Source organism: Protopterus annectens, chromosome 6.part0 (assembly GCF_019279795.1).
Source record: "Protopterus annectens isolate FY-2018-M chromosome 6.part0, PAN1.0, whole genome shotgun sequence".
Taxonomy (NCBI): domain Eukaryota; kingdom Metazoa; phylum Chordata; order Ceratodontiformes; family Protopteridae; genus Protopterus; species Protopterus annectens.
In genome coordinates this window covers 1,159,919,028-1,159,942,500 of record NC_056737.1, presented here as the reverse complement: position 1 = coordinate 1,159,942,500, position 23,473 = coordinate 1,159,919,028, and the positions used below count along the sequence as shown (strand labels likewise).

At 40.4% G+C, this 23,473-nt stretch overlaps 1 protein-coding gene across 1 annotated transcript in view; it reads left to right on the top strand.

The window, feature by feature from the left end:
- The window catches only part of SLC4A10 (solute carrier family 4 member 10), a 3,247,445-nt gene that overhangs the window by 3,036,655 nt on the left and 187,317 nt on the right, over positions 1-23,473 (top strand). The window contains exon 25 of the mRNA XM_044074780.1: positions 22,984-23,022. Within this exon, the coding sequence (XP_043930715.1) occupies positions 22,984-22,996 (13 nt within the window). The 3' untranslated portion in view covers positions 22,997-23,022. The remainder of the gene's footprint in view (positions 1-22,983; positions 23,023-23,473) is intronic.

The window sequence follows — 23,473 nt, the reverse complement described above, 5'->3', positions numbered from 1 at the left end:
TGTGAGAGATGCAGCTACACAGCCAAACTGGAGGCTAAGCTCTCTCAACCCACGACTGGATCAACCAGTCACAAGGAGAAGGGCAACAGTAGCACCACATTACCAGACTCACATAGACCAGCCATAGCTGCACCAGAAAACAACTCTCAGAAACACGCAAAAGCATACTCGGAGGCTCTAAATAAGAACCTGCCTAAACAACAGAGACCTCCTAAGCATACACCCAAGCAACCCAGAAACCAAGTAACACATACATCACAACGTCAGTGTGCCAAGCAAAATCAGCCCCTAAGGCTAAATAACATGCCTAACACAATAGTAATCAGTGATTCTATCATCAGGCACACAGACGTCCCACTCACTAGACTGAACAAGGAGAAGGTTGCCGTAAGCTGCCTGTCGGGTGCCAGAATCCGCCACATAACACATGCACTCAGGTCACTCCACAACAAGTACAAATATGACTCTGTCATTGTACATGCTGGCGTAAATGACCTGAGATGTACCTCCCTGGACTACATGAAAAGAGATATGGAGAAGCTTTCTGACCATGTAGCCCAGGCTGGTATGACTCTGACTCTGAGTAGCATCCTGCCCTCACCCAAAATGATGCCAGCATACGAAGAAAAAATGATCAGTTTCAACAATTGGTTAAACTACTGGTGTCATTCAAAGGGGATCCAGTACTTGTCTGCCTGGGATGACATGCTTGACAAGCCACGTTGCTTCACCAGAGATGGCTTGCACCTGTCGCCCCTGGGCTTTCGAATACTGGCCAAGACTCTTGCCGCCCCAATACTGCCTTTTTTATGCAAGGCTCAAAAGACAAACCCGCCTCCATAAACAACAATAATAAACAAAAACTGAGGGTAATGCTGCTCAACACCAGAAGTCTAAACCTCAAAATGCACGCACTCAAGGCTGTCCTTAGTATGGAAGAAATCAACGTATGTGCAGTGACAGAAACCTGGTTCAAGGCTCCAGAGAGCACCCCAGCACTACCAGGCTCTAACTCCTACCATACCTTTAGGTCCCAAAACCAGGCCTGGAACAAAAAAGGAGGGGGTGTGTCCATATCCATCAAGAACACCCACACCTCCAGGTTAGTAGCACAGCACGCGGAATCTGAGACCATCCAAGTGCAATTGACAGCGGGTAAATTGACTGTTCAGTTTATGGCTTGCTACAGATCTCCCACCTTGTCTCAGGACCCTCACGCAGCATTCCTGAGAAAATTAGAAAGTATGAAGATTCTACCCAACACCATGCTACTGGGTGACTTCAACTATCCAAACATTGACTGGGAAAACTACTCAAGCTCAAACGCCCTAGCCCAATGCTTCCTTGAGTTTATAAACTCAAATGCCCTTGAACAGCTGGTCACCACTCCCACAAGAGGTGACAACATACTGGACCTGGTCATCACCAACATGGGGAACCTATGTTCCACACCTGAGGTAAACTCGTCATTGGTAAGATCAGATCATAAACTAATCACACTGGACATCCACATCCCGACAACCCCCCCCCCCCACCCAGTCAAGGAAATCAAGGTAAAAAACTTCTCTAAAGTCAACTTCACACTCCTCAAGACCAAGGTGGGAAGTTTCAAAGCTCCCAATCTAATGGAAAATGATGACCCAACGGCAGAATCCTTTACAAGTGCATTCTATGAACACCTTCAAGAATGCATGGACCGAGCCATCCCAAGTAAAACCAAGACCAACTCCTCAAAAAAGAGGAAGCCAGTCTGGTGGACCCCGGCCATAAATAAACTTTACAACAGAAGGAGGCAACTCCTGCAAGATAGAACAAAATCCCAAAATAAGAAGGCATCTCTGATTAACATCAGTAAAAAAACTGCGCTCCCTCATTAAATCATCCAACGCCAACTTCGAAAGAAAAATAGCCACTGACTCTAAGGATAACCACAAGGCCTTCTTTAACTATGTCAAAAGTCTGGGGGCAAACTCTCAGATATGCTCTGAGCTAGTGCATAATGGCCATAAATACACTGAACCAACCGACATTGCCAACATCCTGGCTGACAAGTTCAGTACAAACTTCACCCCCCCCCTTCACCAAAAGGGCTAGCACCCATCCCAGAAGAATGTGGCGCTCCAGATATCTCAGGCACACAAGTAAAGATAGCCCTTGCAAAGGCCAAAAACACAGCATCAATGGGACCAGATGCTATCCCAGGCTGTGTCTTACACGAGCTTCAAAATGAACTAACCCCCCCCATCTCAAATCACTATTCAAACTCAGGCTATGTACCTAAAGAAGGGCGTACAGCAACAGTCGTACCACTCCGCAAAGGTGGTGCCACAACTGACCCTGGGAACTATCACCCTATAAGCTTGACTAGCTTGGTCTGCAAAGCCATGGAATGCATTATCATGGAGCTCATTAACAGGGACATTGGGAACCTCCAGACACTGGACCCCACCCAGTTCGGCTTTGTTAAAGGCATATCTTGCCTCCTGAACTTGGTCGACTTCTTCGAAACAGTCACCAAGGCCATAGATGAAGGGAAGGTGATCCACACAGCATATCTGGATCTCGCTAAGGTGTTCAACACCATGTCACACTCAGGAACCATAGACAAACTCACCAGCTTAAATATCAACCCCCATGTCACGAGGTGGGTTGCCAAATGGCTCTCAGACAGAACCCACATGGTAAAAGTGGTAGGCGCCATGTCTGACTCTAAACCAGTCACAAGCGGAGTCCCACAGGGCTCAGTCCTGGGACCCCTCCTGTTCGGTATATATTTCTCCGAAGTACAGGCAAAGGCGGAGGGACTGTGGCTAACCAAGTTCGCAGATGACTGTAAATTGGGTGCAATAATTGACTCTCCAGCTGACACAGACATCCTGCAAAAGGGTCTCACAGAGACAAACACCTGGTGTCAAAGTCACGGCTTCAAGCTAAATGCCAAAAAATGCATAGTAATCCCATTTGGGAAAAACAAAGTACCTACAAACTACCACATAGATGGGAATCCACTAAGTACAGAAGAAGTAATTAGGGACCTAGGCACTCAAGGAGATAGCATGCTCTCCTTTGATAACCACATAGCCAAAATGGTTAGGAAATCCTTCTATGTGGCTCACCTTATCACAAAGGGTTTCTCATCCAGATCCAAGGAGGTGATTGTGCCTCTTTACTCCTCACTCATTAGGCCCATAATAGAGTACAATGCCCCATTTGGGATGTACCTCACTAGACACCAGCAACAACTAGAAAGACCACAGAAGTACCTCACTAAGAGGATTAAAGGCCTTAAACAATTACCCTATGAAGCATGACTAAAAAAGCTCCAGCTCTTCTCAGTCGCTTACCGTCTGCTCAGAGGTGACCTATGCCTGACCTATAGGGCCATGTCAAACCCTGAACTAATGGACATGCTTCACCTCAAAAAAAACAAGATCCCTCAGAACCACTCGTTCTAGCGACTTGAACCTATGTACAACAATAAACAGGACATGCTGGAAGGATAGATTCCTGTCCCAGCGACTCCCCTCACTCTGGAATAGAATCCCAATCCATATTCGACAGAGCTCCTCTGTGACCCTCTTCAAGAGAAATCTTGATGAGTGGATGGGTAATCGTAAGTTCTACCCTGGGATCACTTCAGGAGCCCTGTTGACAGAGGCCCAGGTTACTAATCTAATGGGGAGGCGAAAGCCATCACTCTGTGGCTAAGCTTATAAATGCCCATGGGTAGATAGCCTAGTACTTACCTATGAACCTATGAACCTATATATATATATATATATATATATATATATATATATATATATATATATATATATATCAACAGTATATATATATATATATATATAGATAGATATAGATGTTATATATATATATATATATATATATATATATATATATATATATATATGTGCTAGGGATTCTATGAAGTGTGTGTTAGGTTGACGTCCGTCTAACTGACCACATATGGTCAGCTAGGAAGATGATCGACAGGTGTGCAAGATCACACAAATACTTGGTTTGAGAAATTTGTCTGTACTCCATGTTTGTAGAATCACAGTTATTAATGTTTTATTTACTTTCTAAAGATTAAAAGATTGCACTCATCTAGTCTGTCTCTTGGCACTTAAGTATTGATGTTGAAACTGCCATGTTTTTGAACATATTCAGGTGAAGTTCATGCACTCAGCTTTGGGTGTTTTCACTTATAAGTGGTACACCCATAAATATGCATCTTTAGATGTGTGTGGGTGGGTGTATAAGTGTTTTTTTTTTTCTTTTCTTTGCATTTCACTGTACCTTTAGTCCTTTCTATTAACCACACTGAATCCCTTATTTAAAAAGTGTGCCTGTAGTATAGGCTCATAGGTTCATAGGTATACTAGGCTAATGACCACTGGGGCCTTTATAAGCCTAGCCAAGCATCCAAATTCTATGTCATGTTTATGTGCCTTAGAGGTTATTTTAAAGGGTATATCTAAGCTAGGGCAAGATTTACAGGCTACCTCTGCCCATTAGAGACATAGGGGCTAGACCAAGGATGTATTTCTGATTTCCCATCAACTGGTCTAGGTTTTTCTTGAAAAGGATTAAGGAAGATCTCTGTTTCACTTGTATAGTTAGCCTGTTCCAAAAAAGGGGAATTCCTTGAGACACATACCTGCCCCTCCAACATGTACTATTTATGTCACAAGCAAAGTTTAAATCCCTAAATCAGGTTATTGTGACACTATTCATTTTGCAGACATGCAAAAAGTCGAGCATAGTGGGATCCAAGAATGCCTTGCATGCCAGGCATAGGTCGCCTCTCATCATTATACAGGAAACAGAGTACTGAGACAGGGTATGGTAATTTCATTCACTGTTTGTCTTTGGTGTCTGGGGAAAGACTTAGCTAATCATAATGTCTGCCTTAATTTCAACAGAAATTAAAATAGAGTTAGCCCCCAGCAACTGTCTACCCTCAGCCATTTGCACTAGCCAATTACTTGTTCATTCTGTTTTCCTAGTCCTCTTTTGAAAATGGTACCAAGTTTAATGTCTGTTCTCTACTTGGCTAGTGCTTAGTGGTCTGCTGTTTTAACAAGAATCCAAAATAGCCTCCAGTGCACCTTAATCTTTCCCTTTCCCTTCCCTCTGTAGTTAATGAGCTACACCCTACTCTCACTAGCAGGACCAGCCTTTGGTCAACTGGTGCCCTAGGCAAAAGGGCTCCACAGCTCCCCACCACCACCACCTGGTGCCCTCATCTAACTCTACCTGCACCATTCAGTTTACTGGAAAAGTGCCCCTGCTAGAACGGCACCCTAGGCGGCCACCTAGTTGGCCTATGCCTAAGGCTGGCTATGCTCTCTGGCAGCCAGCACTTTCTTAATTGCTCTTTCCAGCAACTGCTTTTGAGACCCTCCCTCTTTACCTGTATAGGCAGTTCTATGTTGGTTTCCTTCTTCTCCATTCCATGTCCTGACGTTTTCACTGATAACTAATGAATAAACAACTTCTACTTTGAGCATTAAAAGTGGTTAGCTTTAAAAGTAGTTAAGAAAAAGTTATTTTCTCATTTTTCCAAACTTTGTTTTTCCTGACTACCAATTTCACACCTTCATAGTTTGCATACTCACAACACACTTAAATCTCTTCTTTCACCTCAGTACTTCAATACAATTAGAACTGCCTGTTCCAGTGTAATTTTCAGGCTTACAGATAGTTTTTTTTTTCACCTGGGGCAGCTGTTTCACCTTCTCAACCTGCTCTGTGGGCCTGAGCATTCCCATTCCCTACTGCCTATTCCCACCCACCTCACTTCACCTAAACTTACACTACCCTGTCCCCACCCACTACAACAAAACAACTAACCAAATTCATTGAGACATCCAAATGGCCTAACTTCTCTACTTACAGTCTCACATCACATTCCTACCTAACTCACTTCTCCTAATCTGTGCCAAGAAACAGCAACAAAAATGGCATATAACTTCCACTCAGATGACTTTATGTATATTATGCTACTGCCCCACTCTACTGTCACAGTTATACTAAGCATACTCACCATTGCCATATCCTACCATGCTTCCCTCTCCATCACTCTATTTTCCTCACCTCTAGACTCCTAGTCAACAAATAAGCACCAGCTACAAAATTGCACAGTCTGTACCCATTAGGAACACAGGCCTTCTTCAATTACATCTACATCAAAGTTGCCACCTGTTTTTTTTCCGGACTATCCAGAAAACAAACTGATTGTCCGATGGTCCAGAAAACACTGTACAAACTCCTGTATTCTTTCTCAAAAAAAGAGACTGTCGAAGTTTGTTAAATCGACAGATTTACTATGCTTTTTTTTTACAAAACACACTGAACATCACCAGATACCCACTGAGTCACCCCAACTGTCACAACACAGAAATATCTATTACCCTCCTACATCTGAGCAGGCACAAAACTGTTTGCATTGCTGCCATATATATTCCTCCAGGCAACAGCATTCCCATTCTCCATGACATACTTCAATGTTTTTTTACTAATATAAAGAAATGTTTGTACTTGGAGATTTGAATTTAGACTTTTTACTTGTAAACACTGACCCCATTACCCTCTCTATTAACCTATTCAGTTTCATTCAAGTAATCACCTCATCCACTAGAAGTGACAAACACAACAGCAGGCAATCACTACTAGAATAGATCATTACCTTCTCATCCTCAAAACACCTTTGGCTGTCACCCAGACAGCATCAGTGACCATCTCCCCACATTTATTAGAAGACAAGTACATAGACTTTCATCTTTTAAAAAATACACCTTTATAAACTACCTCTCCTATTACAACTGGAATAATCTAAAACAAACTACCACTGCAAGATGCTGTTAGCCATTTCAATATCACATTCTTTAACATACTAAACGAGTTAGCTGTCATAAGAACAAAAAGAACCAAAAGCAGCCCTGCTCCATGGCTCAGCAAAGAAACTAAACAGGTCATGCTAAATAGTGAGAAAGGTTAGAAGGCATGGAATACAGATAGAACACCACAAAAGTGGCACATTTTTAAACAACTTAGAAATCAGTGTAAACAGCAGGTCAAATTAGACAAAATTACAATCTTTCACTCACTTCAAGGAAAACATCACCACAATGGACAACCATAAAAACCCTACTATACTCCTTTCAAACCAACACCCTATCTCCTACCACAAACAATGACACAGAACCCATAGTTACCCAGTTCAACACACACTTCAGTCTGTCCTTCCTCTTCTGGAATCTAATATATGCACCACCAATATTCACACTACTCCTCTCTTTTCTTTCCACCAAATATCTGCCTCAGCTATCAAAAAATACATTCAAAAAATGAAAATCACGGCACCAACTGCAGACAGACTCCTACTCAAATACTTTAAGTTAGCTGCAAACATCCTGGCATACCCCATCTCAATACCCATAAAGAGATCTCTCACAGAAAACTATGTACCTAGTATCTGGAAAAAAATCACATATTATACCATTTCACAAAGGTAGAACAGCCATAGACCTGTCCAGCTACTGCCACATTGCAGTTCTCTACTCTGTCCAAAATTTTAGAAAGATGTATACACTCCCAACTCCTAACACATCACAGCACAACAGTGCTACTTACTTTCTCAGAAACCATAAATCTCAAGAGAAGCAATGGTAACCTAATATCCTCCCTGTTCCTGGATCTGTCGAAAGCATTTGACGTAGTATCCCACCATCTCCTAGTCAACGAACTTTCTTCTCCATCATTGTCTCATTCAGCTCTTACTTGATTCTCTAGCTATCTCTCCAACAAGCAACAGGCCACAAAATGGGTATCAAGATCTATCTGCCATCCTGCCTGTTTCCATTGGTGTACCACAAGGGTCCATTCTAGGCCCGGTACTTTTCAATATTTTCACAAACAACCTGCACAAAACCAGCAGACATGCCACCTTGGTACAATATGCTGATGATGTCATCATCATGTGCTCAGCCTCAAGCCTTCCACTACTTTAGCAAATGACTCAAGGCTCCTTCATTCGATAGAATCATAGCTTAAGGGTCATCAGCTAACCCTAAATAAAAAATGCAAAATTAATACTTTTCATGCCTGGATCTTTTTCAACAACCAGGACACTCTTTAATATTACCTCAACAAACCACCACCACCACAGAAACGGTAACAAATACCAAAATACTAGGAGTCACAATAGACAATAACCTAATATTCAACCTGCATATCACCCAGACCATCAAGAAAACTCACCAAGAACTGGGCTTCTTCTACCAAAACAAACCCCACCTCACATACTCATCTAGAAAATCCTTTGCCTACTAAATTTATTAGAGTCATGCTTTCACAAAATAGCCAACTCTGATGCTAATGCATCCTACTGTATGCACCACTGCTTAACACTAAAGAAACTCAACTGGCTAGAACTACATAATCACCTTATATTCACTCAGCTTCAAATTACCCACAAAATAATACACAAACCACACACATGCCCTTCTCTACAAACATTCTCAAGCACTACTGCCCACCATGTTGCCTTCGCTCAGATAATCAGAGCCCACTAATAACTTTCAAATCCCGTAATACAACTGGCGACTCTCTCTACTCATCCTGTGTCACCAGACAGTGGGACTGCCTGCCTATCCCACTAAAACAGGAGAATTGTGTATGTAGCTTTAAGAACAACACAAAACACCACCTAACTCCTCCTGGCTGTGTTCTTTTTTACATCCTGGCTAACTTTTTCTCTCTCTGTCAGATCTCTAGATGATCACAAACCCATAACACTCCAGCTCTCCTACCTTATTCTGTAAATAATTTTAATAAATCCCATCTACATATATAACCATATACTGTTTTCCAGCACTACTATGTAAATGAAATTTGTATATTGCTGTTTATGTATATGCCACCTGTTTATTATTGTATAACATACCTACATAAATCAAATTATATTAATCTCTGTCTTGATTGTATTACCCATTGCATGATTCTAAAACCCCATTTCTACTGTTACAAAGCTGAATTATTTTTTATTTATAATTTTTTTATAATTTTTGTAACTTTAATGGAGCTTTCTCCCAGGCCTCCATGGAAATTGAGTCTGAGTGCCTAGTTGGACCATCTTGGTAAACAAAAGGTAGTAAGTAAATAAATAAATAAACAGGACTATCCAAAAGAGGTGGAAGGAAACCTTACAAACATTTCTAAAGAGGTCAGCTGTTGTCAGCAAGCATCTAGTGCTAGCTACACGTGTCAGAGCTAGACTTCATTGCCTGACCTTTGACATCAACACAGCCTCAGTGAAAAGAATGGCCAGTGCAGAAACATAAGGCTATACTATGGAAGCAAGGGCCTGAATGATACCTCCCATCCTAAATACACATTATGTCATCAACTGTGCAACCAACTGCAAGCCTTAGTCTTATTCCTTGACTCACAAAATTCAACAGCAAATAGCTCCAGTCCCCCCAAAGCCTCCCTCACCCTGGCAGCATCCCCTCCCGTTGACCATGAAAATGTGGGGAAGTCCTCATAAAGCGTAGAAGAATGATGCCAGTTTCAGTTTTTCATATTCTGTTGGCTGAGAGGGATCTGGAGAGCATTTCAGAGTACTGTGTCTTATCTTTTTCTGTAGTACCCTGCTTGCACTCACTGACCTTTTACCAGTAATAACTATTCCAAGGTTTCTTGCACTGAAGCTTACTACTCGTGGTTTGATATCAAGTGCTCTGGTGCCACCGCTTCTGCAGACCCTTGGATTTGGTGCCGTTGGCGATCAGCTCACAACAAGATGCTGATCTTCCATGTTACATATTTGGTGCTGATCCATACCAGATGCCATATGGGGGCCAACTTCCATTTACAACGTTAACTGTTCAGGCTTACGCTGACCCTCTACTTTTGACTCTGACCTTCTTGATGTTGACCTTCCCAAAGAGGTAGGCGGGCTGTCTCAAACTAGATGCCAGGTGGGAACTATTTTTTCATGCTGCCATATTTGTCTGCCATGCGTGTACAGCCAGTGCCTGTACAGTTTATCAGATCGTACAGATGGCAGCATAGCGACAGAAGGTTCAGTCGCAATTTCTTCTGGTGCCACCTCAAATCACTGATAGAAGATGTAGTCTGTGCCAGTTACTGAGTCTGGGTCATTTATTTCTATAGAATTGACCCATTTAGGAAGTTAAACCATGCTGGTGAGTTTAAAGCAGTCTTCCCAACCTAAGGTACCCTTTTCCTCTTCTGAATCATTGGAACCTACTTTAAGTGGCCTAGGAAAAAACTGGATAAAAAGTAAAATGTGCTGAATCCTTCCTGAAATCCCCAGTGACCAGCCAAGATGAAGAAAAAGGGGTCAATTCCTCATAGTCCCCTTCTTTGGTGAGTACTTGCATATGATGCAGGAAGTGCCATTCACTCCTGGCTCATATTAATGAATCTTGTGGAGGACATCAATGTGGCCTTAGACTTCCCTTTACAGAGCCCTTCCTGTTTGATAATGATGACAAAAACTGCCTCAGAGACTGGTTACAAAATCCTGTTACTAAACCAGTCACCTCCCCTCCCGCTAAAGTCCTTCTCAGATGTCCTGTCCTGTCAGTGTTAGCAGGAAGGCAAGAAGTGTTGACAAGATGAGACATCCTGTCAGCGCTTAACAGAAAGGCAACTAGTGTTCAGTCCTTTGGAAAGAAGAGCCACCAAAGACATCTTCTTGATAAAGGCACAACAAGGGTTTTTACTCCAGATTCTTCTTGGTACCAAAGAAAACAATGGACCACAGACCAAGTTCATCTCTCAGTGACCAAAACCAATATATCGCCATAAAAAATGACGTCAGATGGTCTCAATACAAAACATATTAAACTGGCCATTGCAAGGAACTGGATGGCTCTTCAGAAATCCAGGACACCAATCTCCCAATAAAGATCAACAATGACTCCCAGAAGTATCTGCACTTCAGAGTCAGAGCTAGTCACTGTTAAGTCAAGAGTCTGCTGTCGGGTCTCATAAAAGACTCAGAGTGTATACCAAGTGCACAATAGTAGTTGTGGCCACCAGAGACTGCACAGAGTCAAGACCTTCACATACCTAGATGACTGGCTGCTTATTGCAAGTTAGTTCAGCATAAAGTTTCTGATAAGGTTGCTTTATTCTCTCAACTTCACACACAGCCTGGAAAAGTCCCAATAACAACCCTCTCACTGAATTATTTTCCAGCTTTGTTCTTTCTACTGTTTTCAGACATCTAATTCATAGTAGAACTTTGCATCATATCGCAGTTGTACATTTTCCTTTATCAAACTTATAATTACATTCAAATTGCAGCAAGTGATGGGTAAAACCAGTAGTCAGGAATTTGGGCAAGTAGAGGGTAACCTAGCTTTTGAGAATACGTATCTAAGGTAGTAAGGAAATCATTCTATGTTGCTCAACTTATAAGCAAGTGCATTGAATCTAAGTCCAAGGAGGTCATCCTTCCACTGTATTTGGCCATCTTCAGGACCATCATTAAGCACAACACCTCCTTCAGTATGTACTTCAGCAAGAAAAAAAAGACTGAAAGTTAGTGGACTGTAGTAAACAGGAGGGTGGACTCCAAAGTATAAGCCCCCCTTTGTTGTTAATGTTTAGAAGGATAATAAAGGAACTGAAGATGTAACTGTTAAGTAAATAAGTTTTCTTCTTCTTGGTAATATGCATGTAATAAGCTTCTTGAAGAAAGTGTTTGTTACACGATAACGTAATTCTCTACAGTGTGCAGAGGTACTTTAAAGTTGAGGTGTGGGGAGTCTTATCAGTGACTACTGTAAATTCCAGTGATGTTAAAATAGGAAAGTATATCATTATTATTATTATTATTATTATTATTATTATTATTATTATTATTATTATTATTTTTTACTGGAATGTAACTGGGGTTTATGCTATAACAAGATAAATGTTAGATATTAAGCAATATAATGTGTGTTTAGCCAGCAAGGGGGAAATGAACTGATCATATGTGTGTATCAAATTATGGTGATTCCCCTGGTGTTGTGCATACAGATGGAAGTGAACATTAAAATTGTGTAAAATGGGAGGGAGGGTGGCCTAATGGTTAAGGTGTTTTTCTTACAAACATGAGGTGCAGGGTTTGAGTCTCACAAGGGATAATTGGCTAGGCTTAAAATGGCTCGCAAGGACAGTTAGCCTAGTACTAATCTTTGAACCTATGAACCTATGATAGTTTTCCAGCATGTGAAATATGCTATGCCATTCAACTGCAGAACCATTAGTTGGTTTCTTTATTATCAACCAGCATAGCTCTATATTTGCATATAAATTGTATGCAGGCACAGGCAATTTTATATATATATATATATATATATATATATATATATATATATATATATATATATATATATATAATCAGAAAATAAGTGAACAATTAAATCTGAGGGTTTTTTGTTTTGTTTTTTTGAGTGCGGCATGAGTGTAAACAAAGCTAAAAAGCTACAATTGCATGTAAGAGGCATCCTGCCAACCATGAATGTGTGCATGCAAGCTGCAAATTGGAAACATATATTAAAAACTGTTGTGTAGAATACCTGAAATTAATAGTATCTTATCAAAATGACTGTGTTATCAGTCATATCATCGGAATGTGAATGGCATTGTAAGAATGAAAAAAAAAGAGCATTGAATTATATTCATCAGTGTAAGGTACAAGACACGCATAGATAAAAATGAGCATCATGTGCATTTGGTAAAGAAAAAAATTAGCATGGTTATTCAGTAGAGTATCAGAGAAAAAGGAAAAGGGAAGTACTAATGTTGATTATGAGAGGGGCTCCAATGACGGTAGAGGAGGAGAAGAAAGACAGCAATGGAATATATGCAGTTCACGGGTTCATAGGTGTTTAGTAGGCTAACGACCAAACAGGCCTTTTTAAGCCTAGCCATGCATTTCAAATCTCTGACAAGTTCTGATACCCTTGATAAGTGTAAGCATGGGCCTGGGAGATAAACAATGTACAGGTTACCTGTTTGTATCAGAGACATAGGCGCAAAACCAGGGATGAATTTCCGGTTTCCCATCCAATTCTCCAAGTTGCATTTGAATTGGATTAGGGAGGAACTCTGCTTCACATGGATGGAGAGCCTGTTCCATAGAGGGAGTAGTCTCTGGGATACATATGTATCTCCAGCAGGTCCTATTTATATCACAGGCAAGGTTTAAGTTTTTAGAATGGGTAATTCCAATACTATTTGTTTTGTGGATATGCAGGAGTTCCATCAGAGTGGGGTCTGACAAGTGCCCTGTATGCCAGGTATAGATCTCCCCTCAAAAGCCTGTAGGAGACAGAATACAGGGATATGCCCTTGAGGTAGTCTAAATAGGATATATTACGTATGCCCTGTATTCTTTCAGTGAGGAACCTCTATGGACATTCCAGTTGCAGAATATGCCTGGTTAGGTACATACCAAAAGAAGCATTGTACTCAATGATAGGTCTGATGAATGCCAAATACAGTGCAACAGTGACTTCCTTGGACTTAGATGCCATACCTTTGTTTATAAGTTGCGCAACATAGAATGATTTCCTCACCACTGTAGATACATTATGATCAAAGGCTAGATTACTATCTATGTGTGTCCCTACTGGGTCAACACTAAGGGATGTGTTGTCAATATGATAGTTACAAGGGATGGATGAATTCCCAAAAATGCATTTCTTGGCATTTAGTTTTAGTCCATAACTCTGACACTATTTGTTTGTCTGTCACTGTCAGCCCCTCCTGGAGAACATTTGTGTCAGTGTGAGATTCAATGACAGCTCTTAATTTGCAATAATCTGCAAATTTAGTCAGCCAGAGACCACTGGCATTGGCCTTGATATCTGAGAAGTAAATGCCAAAAATGAGCTGTTCAAGGACTGATCCCTGAGGGACTCCACTTGTGACTGGCCTCTTTGTAGAGGTGGACTCCTCAATTCTAATTTCCTGGGTCCTGTCAGTGAGCCAGTTGGCTATCCTCTGGGTGACATACAGGTTTGTACCTGACCTCTTGAGTTTGCCAACAAAGCCCGAGTGGGATATTGTGTCAAATGCCTTGGTCAGGTCAAGGTAGGCAGTGTGAAGTATTTTTCCCTCATCCATTTCTTTGGTGACTGGCTCAGAGATGTCCACCAGGTTGAGTAGGCATGATCTGCCCTTTACAAAACCAAACTGGATTGGGTCCAGTGTCTGGAGGTTTACTATATCTCTACTGATCATCTCCATGATAATTCTTCCATACCTTTACATATAAGACTAGTGAGACTTATGGGTCTGTAGTTTCCAGGGTCTGTAGATGGCTCACCTTTGTGCAGAGGAATGACTGTTGCCTTTCTCCATTCATGAGGCATGAAGCCTGTTTGGAGGCTACAGTTAAATAGTAATTCCAGAGGTCCTGATAGGTCATGTTTCATGCTATTTAGAAGGCATCCTGAGATATTGTCTGGGCCCATTGATGCAGTGTTCTTGGCCTTAGAAAGAGAGCATTAAGGACCTGTTACCTAGTGATAGTAGCAGGAGTTATATTTGATGATATTTCCTGAGGGAAGGTTCATATGTTCAATAGGTGTGTACTAGGCTAATGGTCCTAGAGCCTTTATAAGCCTAGACCATAGGATTACCCTGGTATCATACCACCTGACCTTAGTTTCCAGTGCCTCTGTCGAGTAGGGCCACTGGAGTGGTCCCTGAGGTGAATTTTCTATTTCCCATCCACTCATCAGGATTTCTGTTGAAGAAGGCCAGTGAGGTGCTCTGTTTGACATGTATGGGAAGTCTATTCCATAGCATGGGCAGTCTCTGGGTTATAACCTTGTCCCTCCAGCATGTTCTGTTGATTGTGGTAATGAGGTTGAGGTCTCTGGAGCATGTGGTGTGGAGGGATTGGGATTTCTTTAGATGTAGCATTTCTGACAGAGCTGGGTCAGACGTGGCTTTGTAAGTCAAGCAGAGATCGCCTCTAATTAGTTGATATGAGACAGAGAATAGTTAGAGGTTTTTGAGTCTGTCCATATAAGACAAGTGTTTAAGGCCTAGGATCCTCTTTGTGAAGTACTTTTGTGGCCTCTCCAGTTGTTTCAGGTGTCTAGTGAGGTACATGCTAAATGGGGCATTGTACATGATGATTGGCCTAATGAGGGAAGAGTAGAGCGAGACATTGACCTCTTTCTTCCTGGAAGCAAAAGCGTTAGTAATGAAATGTGCCACATAAAAGGACTTTCTGACCACAATGGCAGTGTGGTGGTCAAAAAAAGAGGTTGCTGTCAACCTGTGTTCCCAGATCTCTTATAATGCCTTCTGTGTTTAGTTGACTACCATCGATGTGGTAGTTCATGGAAACTGTTTTATTCCCAAAGGGGATGACAACACATTTTTTGGCATTGAGCTTAAGGCTGGTTCTGACACCAGTTGTTGGTCTCAGTGAGGGCTTTCTGGTGGTTGTCAACATCACTTGGGGAGTTCATAATGGCTCTCAACTTGCAATCGTTTGCGAACTTTGTCGGCCAGAGTCCCTTCATGTTGGCCTGGACTTCTGAGAAGTAGATACCAAACAGTTGAGGATCCAGGACCGATCCCTATGGGACTCCACTCGGTACTGGTCGGCAGTCTGACTTGAAGTCAGCTACTTTCACACTGTGGGTTCTATCTGTGAGCCAGTTTGAAACCCACCTAGTTATATAGGGGTTGATGCCTAGCTTACTGAGTTTTTCTATGATTCCTGAGTGGGGAATGGTATCAAAGGCCTTGGCCAGATCAAGATAGGCTGTATGAATCACTTTGCCATCATCCACAGCTCTGGAGGCTGACTCAAAGAAGTCGACCAAGTTGAGCAGGCCTGATCTACCCTTCACAAAACCAAACTGTGTGAGATCCAGAGTTTGGAGATTCCCTATATCCTTATTAATTAGGTCCATGATAATGCGTTCCATAGCTTTGCATATCAGACTTGTCAGGCTAATGGGGCAATAGTTCCCAGGGTTTGTAGGCACTCCTCCTTTGTGGAGAGGGACAATTCCAGCAGTGTGCCATTCGGTAGGGACAAAGCCTGAGGTGAGGCTGTGATTGAAGAGGGCACACAGATGAGGTGCCAGTTCACTCTGTAGTTTATGTAGAACACAACCAGGGATATTCTCAGGTCCCATAGAAGCTGTATTCTTGGCCTTGGACAGTGCTGTTTTAACCTGTGCAGCAGTAGTACTGAGTGCCTGGCAATCTACTGGTATTGTGATTGGTCCTTTGGGGGGGGGGTAAAGTTGGCACTGAATCTGTCGGCCAGTATATTGGCAATATCTGTTGGCTCAGTATAGGAAGTACCATTGTGCAGTAGCTCAGAGCAAATTTGGGAATTGCCGTGGTGGTTCTTTACATAACTATAGAAGGCCTTGTGGTTGTCTTTACTATCTGCTGCCATTCTGTTTTCATAGCTAGCTTTAGAGTATTTGATGTGGGATCTCAGCTTTTTGTTGAGACTGATAAGGAAGTTTTTCCAGTCTTGTGACTTCACCTTATTTCACATCAATTTCCTCCTTCTGTTGTAGAGTTTGTTTATGGCAGGGGACCGCCAGATTGGCATCCTTTTTTTGGAGGAGAGCATCTTGGTTCGTTTGGGTATGGCAAGATCCATGCAATTGTGTACGTGTTTTTGGCTGTCATGCAACTATTCTCCATTTGCATGGGTGTTGTGAAATTAGCTACCTCTGTCCTTAGGAGCCCATAGTTAGATTTGGAGAAGTTTTTCATGGTGATTACCTTTGTGGGGGGGGGTTCAATGTGATTAGTTTGTGGTCAGATCTAACCAGGGAGGAATTGACTATTGGTGTAGAGCAACAGTTGCCCATGTTAGCAATGACCAGGTCAAGGATGTTGCTACCTCTAGTGGGGGTAAGAACGAGTGGGTCCAGGGCATTGGAATTAATGAATTCCAGGAAACATTGGGCAAGTGTATTGGTGCATAAGTAATTTTCCCAGTTAATGGAGGGGTAGTTGAAGTCGCCCAGTATGAGTGTGTTAGGTTGGACCCTAATATTCTCCAGGGTGCTTAGGAACATGGAGTGAGTGTCTTGGGACTCTATACAGTTGAGAGGGAGAGAGGAGTAATGTCTGAGCTGAATTTATCAGCCGGGAGGTTTGTTTTATCTTCTAGCTCAGTATAGGTGACTCCATTTACAATGAGCTCTGCACACAATTGTGTATTGCCTTTGAGGTTGCGGACTTAGCTGAAGAATACTTTGTGGTTGTCCTTGGCCTGGGAGGCCAAACGTATCTCAAATTTGGCTTTGGTAGACTTTATTTGTCCTCTGAGTTGTTTGTTTAGTTTAATGAGAGTGTTTTATCGTGCTGGGTACTGCACCTCCTAATTTTTACCATGATTTTCTTTCTCCTGTTATACATCCGATTGATTTTGTGATTCCACCAGGGTGGCTTGTTTTTTGAGTTAGTTTTGTACTTCTTCCTGGTGGGTACAGCTGCCTCTATACAGCTATTAACATGCTTGTACTGGGTTTCTGTGAACAGTTCTGCATAAGCAGCAGTGTTTTCAGGGTTTATAGGGGTTTGAAATTTTGCCAGGTTATCACTTCATAGCAGGAGGTTAGCCTTAGAGTAGTTCCTGAATATTCCTGGTTTAGCTGGGGGTCCAGGTTTTATTTTTACTTCAAAGGAGACCATTTTGTGGTCTGACCTTACCAGGGAAGGCATTACAGTAGGTGTGTGCAGCACCCTCCCACATTAGTGGGTTATTGGCTAAGAATTAGGATTATTTTGGCATGTAAGCAAAAATACTTTTAAAACTAAAGACTTGAATAAACAAAACAAAACAAAAATAATTCGACCGACATAAATGAGCTTTGTGCTAAAAATGCTGATTTATTAATTTAGTACAGCAAAACACTATGACTAAGCGCTTTCTCCTCAAAAGGCATCATCAGAGTCATGTGCTTTCATTCAAACACACCTTAAATACTATACATCACTTCCTTTGTTTCCAGTGCTTTCAAAAATGTAACCTTTGCCATGCCTAAACAGTTTCAGTTCTGTTGGTGATTTCACTTAGATCAAGAAATACAGACATAAGAAATGCATAAAATAAAAAAAATAATAAAATAATAAAAAATACATAACTTCAAAAAACTATGATAACAAACATACATCAATTATATATACTGTTGTGAGTCAGTCTTACAGAACTAACAAAATCACAGTAAACATTATTTCTAAAAGCAGTGATTCTGTAGTACTCACATGCATGTCCATAGTCTAACACAATTTCCTCTTTTGTTTTAACACACTGGCTATAAAAATGTGTTCATTATTTCCAGGTTCCACCTTGTATTTATAATCCACCTGAAATTACTATTAAAGTTCTCAAGGGAACTATGGGAAAGCTAATTAGTTTCCAGGAGGTTATATTATTCATTGGTGTGGACTGCAACTTGATATGCAATAACGAACTTGTATCGGTGGACCTAGAAATATATGAGAATATGTGGAATGGAAGATGTGAAATTACTACAGGAATCCAGGCAGCATTTACATATTAGACTGGACAGAAATTGTATTTCAAAAGAGCATGGGTATTTAATTGAAAGCGTTAAAGCATATCCAATAACAATTTCAGGACATGCACCAATAAAGACTAGTATAAAGATGTTGAATAATCAGATTAAAATAAGACGCTGGCTCTTTTTTATTTACCTAATAAAATTAGAAGAATTTAAGGAATGCATAGTGGAAACGATTCAAAAGTTGTTAGGGAAGATACTCATTTCATCAGAAGGAATAGCTGAGGAGTGGGATAAAATGGAATATAAAAATACAATAGAAATGAGAGAGAAAGAGATATGGGGAATAAGTAGAAGAAGTATTTAGAGGAATTATCTGGGATTAAAGTACTGCAGATGAAGGGTAATCTCGCACAAGAAGAGGAGTAGTTGTTGAGTGGTAAAGGGAAAATAAAGGGAATATTTGGGTAATGTGCATGTGTTTAGAAAGATTAAGCAACAGCCCCAGAGCTAGTATAATGACTTGGCAACAAAAAATTAGAAATGGGTGTTGCCAGACTTAGGTATGGCTGCAGACCCTACTAAGACATACGAGTATTGCCAAACGTAGGGATATCCAATGGCTGCAGACCCTACTGAGACATATGGGTGTTGCCAAACTTAAGGATATCCAATGGCTGCAGACCCTGCTGAGACATATGGGTGTTGCCAAACTTAGGGATATCCAATGGCTGCAGACCAGATGATCCAATGAACAGATGATTCTGTTATGGAAGTAAGGATATGTGGTATGTGACTAAACAAAAGATAATATAAACACCAAGAAGCTGGAATCATTTCACCATGGATATGGATTGCAAGGTACAGGCAGTGAAAATATGTGTAAGCCCTTTAAAATTATATACAGGTCAAGCCTATTTTTATCTACTAGAGAAGTTACTGTGATCCATAATTAATTAAAGAATTATAGGGAATTATTTACAAGAGAAAGAGAGTAAAAGTTAAAAATGGGAGAAGTTGTTTCTCCCCACAGAACAAGGTGGTTTGTGATTACCAGATGTGAAGGGATACTTTAAAGACATGGAATGAAAGCACAAGGTTTTACATTAAATTGGTGCTTAACTTTATAATAAACTTTGTCATTGGTCTTGCAACCTGCATGCAGCTTTTTTTGGAAGTATTGAATTTATGTTGTTCGTTTGGTGTTGGTTGTTTTGGGATTCGTACATTTTTGCATTGGTTGTTGTTACTCTAAAGATGCCCGGCTAAGGCTTATATACATAACCCAGATGTAAGGCTACAAATTACAGTGGGAAGAAATGATATTGAAACAGGGGGGGGTCATGAAATAAGGAGAGAATAGGAGTTTGATTGCAGGTCCTTAAGGATAGCAGTAACAATCATACAGAATATCATATTTAGAAAGCAGAGCAGAAAGTATTTTGAGAACTAACCAACACGGGATTGGAGGAATGAGATTTTACAGTAGGGATGACTGCAATTAGGGGCAGAGAAAATAAGCAAGAGAGAGATAGAACTCATGGGAGAAAATTAGCAAGGGAGAGACGGTATTTGGAAATAAATAAACTAGAGAGGGGAAGACATAGCATGGGATCAAACCAGGCAGAAATTTGGACTATGGGTCTCGGACTGCCTTCTCAACCAAGAATTAATAAGAGTATAAAAAAGTAATAAGAGCATTAAAAAGTACCTCACCAAGAGGATCAAAGGGCTCAAACAGATGCCATATGCTGCCCGGTTAAAGAAACTCCAGCTCTATTCAGTGGCATACCGCCTGTTCAGAGGCAATCTGTGCCTGACGTATAAAACCATGTCCAACCCAGAATTAATGGCATGCTGCACCTCAGAAAATCCAAATCCCATTGAGCTACACACTCGAGAGACTTGAACCTCAGCACTGAAATAAATAGGACATGCTGGAGGGACAGATTCATAACCCAGAGGCTCCCTTCACTCTGGAATAAAATCCCAGTCCAGGTTAGGCAGAGTCCCTCATTGACTCTCTTCAAGAGGAATCTTGATGAGTGGATGGGAGATCGTAGGTTTACCCCGGGTATCACTTCTGTGTCACTGTTAGACAGAGGCACAGTATACTAACCTCGAAAAAGGGCATAGCAAAATAAATTTAAAATGGGTGGCAAAAGCCAAACACATTCTGGCTAGGCTTATAAATGCCCTAGGGCAGATAGCCTAGTATGAACCTATGAACCTATAGGCAAAGAGAAAGGAAAGAGAGTGTCTTGTGAAAGACTAGCTCTGGTTGACTTTATAGATGAGTCTAAAAGACAGGTTGCAATTAAAAAGGAATAATTAGTACGACATGTAATATATGAAAACTATATGAATCAATCAGAAGAGATTATAATAGACTGGGAAACGAGAGTGGAAAGACAGTATTGAAATGTAGCTCCCACATCTGGATCAAAATCCTTAAGATTTAGGATTTTTTTCATGGAACTATTTGCATAAGTATTTTATACCCCAAGCTGACTTCAGAGAATTTTTTCCATAGGTAGAACGTGATTGTTGGAGGTTTGATTGGAAGGAGAGTAGTACTTGGAACATGTTTTTTTTGAATGCAATGAGTTGGTGAATTTTTAAAATTTCCTACTAAGTACTTTCTAAGGAATGTTGGAGGAGCCAATTATATTAACTAAGGAAATAATTCTTTTGAGCTGGAGTATAGAAATTGAATTGTCTAACCATAGTAAGGCTGTTATAGGTTCATAAGTTGTTAGGTAGGTACTAGGCTATCGGCCCTGGGGCCTATACAAGCCCAGCCAAAAAGGTATCCTGGTTTTTGCCACCCAAGAAAATTATTTTCCTGTGCCAGTGTCGAGCAGAGCCACAGGATTGATCCCCGGGGTGAATTTCCTATTTCCCATCCAATCATCAAGATACATGTAGCATTTGCACCATCTTCCCCTCTTTTACTGAGCAGATAAAATTGTACTCCACTCACTTATTTCTTAGTTCTGTTATATAAAGCATTACAATTGAAACCTTTTATATCCTTCTAACAGGGATACTCTTTTACCTGGTGAATTGAAAACAAACTCATTCTAGCTACTGTGACCAGCACTTTTGGCATTGATCCCAAATGTACAACCCAATAGCTCAGAATTCAAAGACACTTTGAATAATAGGTTGTGAGAATATTTACAGAGAAATTATAGTCACAATTCTATGAGAGTTATTTCACAGCTGTGTTTCAAAGATGTGGCTTGCTGTATACTAAGTGATCTCTTAAAAGAACTAGACAAAAATAAACAGAAAATAGTATGAATATGACTGAGAACCAGAATGAAGCTGTATGAAAATCTTTCTCTCCCACATCATGAAATGCAGTCAGCACTGTTATGTTTCATGTATGTAATAATTACTGGTTTAAATGCCTCATCCCCTTAATTTGTACAGCAATGCCTTGCAAATGCTTAGGTAGTTAACCTCTATTTATCAAGAGGTTATAATTGAGCCAAGCTCTGTAAATCTGGTATAAGTTTTATTCATGAGTGAGCATCACTACTTAGTGCAATTACAAAAGTACAGCATCTGTCCTTGCAGTATTTTATTATAGTTCTCTTACTGTGAACTATAGCAGTCTTGTTATTAGCATTTATAAAAAGCAGGGGTAGGGGAGTGCAGACCCTCATGTCAGAAGTGTAAGAGAATCAAACCTCTACAGAAATATATTTTAAAGTGTTGGAATTATTTCTGATTGTCTATCCTTTGATTTTCAGTGGTATAGTGCTTTACTGAGACTGCATGTTACTGTTGATCACTCGGGTTTTGAACATTAATCCTGAATCTGTATGAATCACTAATTAATCTCTATAAATTAAGAGGTCATCTTTAGGTAATTTCCTTGCAGTAACTATATGATGTTGTTTATACTGACTATATAACACATTGTTTGCAAACGTTATATGGTTATAGTAACTGTAATTAGTTGTAGTAAATGCGCAAGAAAGCAGTTTGAATAAGAATGTTTGCCACAGTTTAGCTCTGCTGTATAAACTCAGGACTATGGACATGCACAATCTATTGGCTCAATATCTCCAGTGAATCCTTTCAGGAGAAAGAGGTATCTATAACAACAGCACTGGAATAGAATGGACTCATTTAAAAAGAGAAGAAAAAGGTCTGATATATAACACTAATAATCACCACATGGCCCATCTGTACTTCCAGTTAACTCCCTCCCACTGTGGTTTATCTGTGAGGAGTAAACCATGATGGTCACTGGTAAATTGGAGTGCTTGGCTGCAATTATCACTGTATTATTATAGTACTCTTAACTTAAGAAATAGTCTTTAATGAACAAATGAATTACTTTTTATTTTCCAGAATTACTTTGTTATTTTTGAAATGTAATGACTTTTTAATTCCTTTTCTTTCCCATTAATAGCTCCCACAGCTAATCTCGGCAGATGCCAACTCCCCAGAGGTAAGAGCCTTTCCCACTACCTTCTTAATTCCAGATCCATTTTTTCATATTTATGTTTTTCCTTGCATGTTCATTATTTACTTGGCATGTGTTATGGAAACAAGGTATTAGCCAAATTGTTGCAAGAAAGAAATCTGCATTTTAAATAGAGATGCTTTTTAGTATAAACACTTGCACAATATTAGGATACATGTTAAGTCTTTTTTTATTGCTCAAACATGGCCTGTTTCAGGGTTCTGTACTACAAAAATGGTTCCACATGTTGAAAAGAGCAGACTTTTGTATAGCTGTGCTTTACAAAGAGTTCAACTTTTACCACTAGACTGACCTCCAAGTCAATTGATTCAGAATTTTACACTATTATATGCATTTCCAGGATGCAGTTGAAATTGTAAATTGGGAAATATGTATTTAAACCCTGCTTTTTTACTTAACATAAAATGTAGCACTA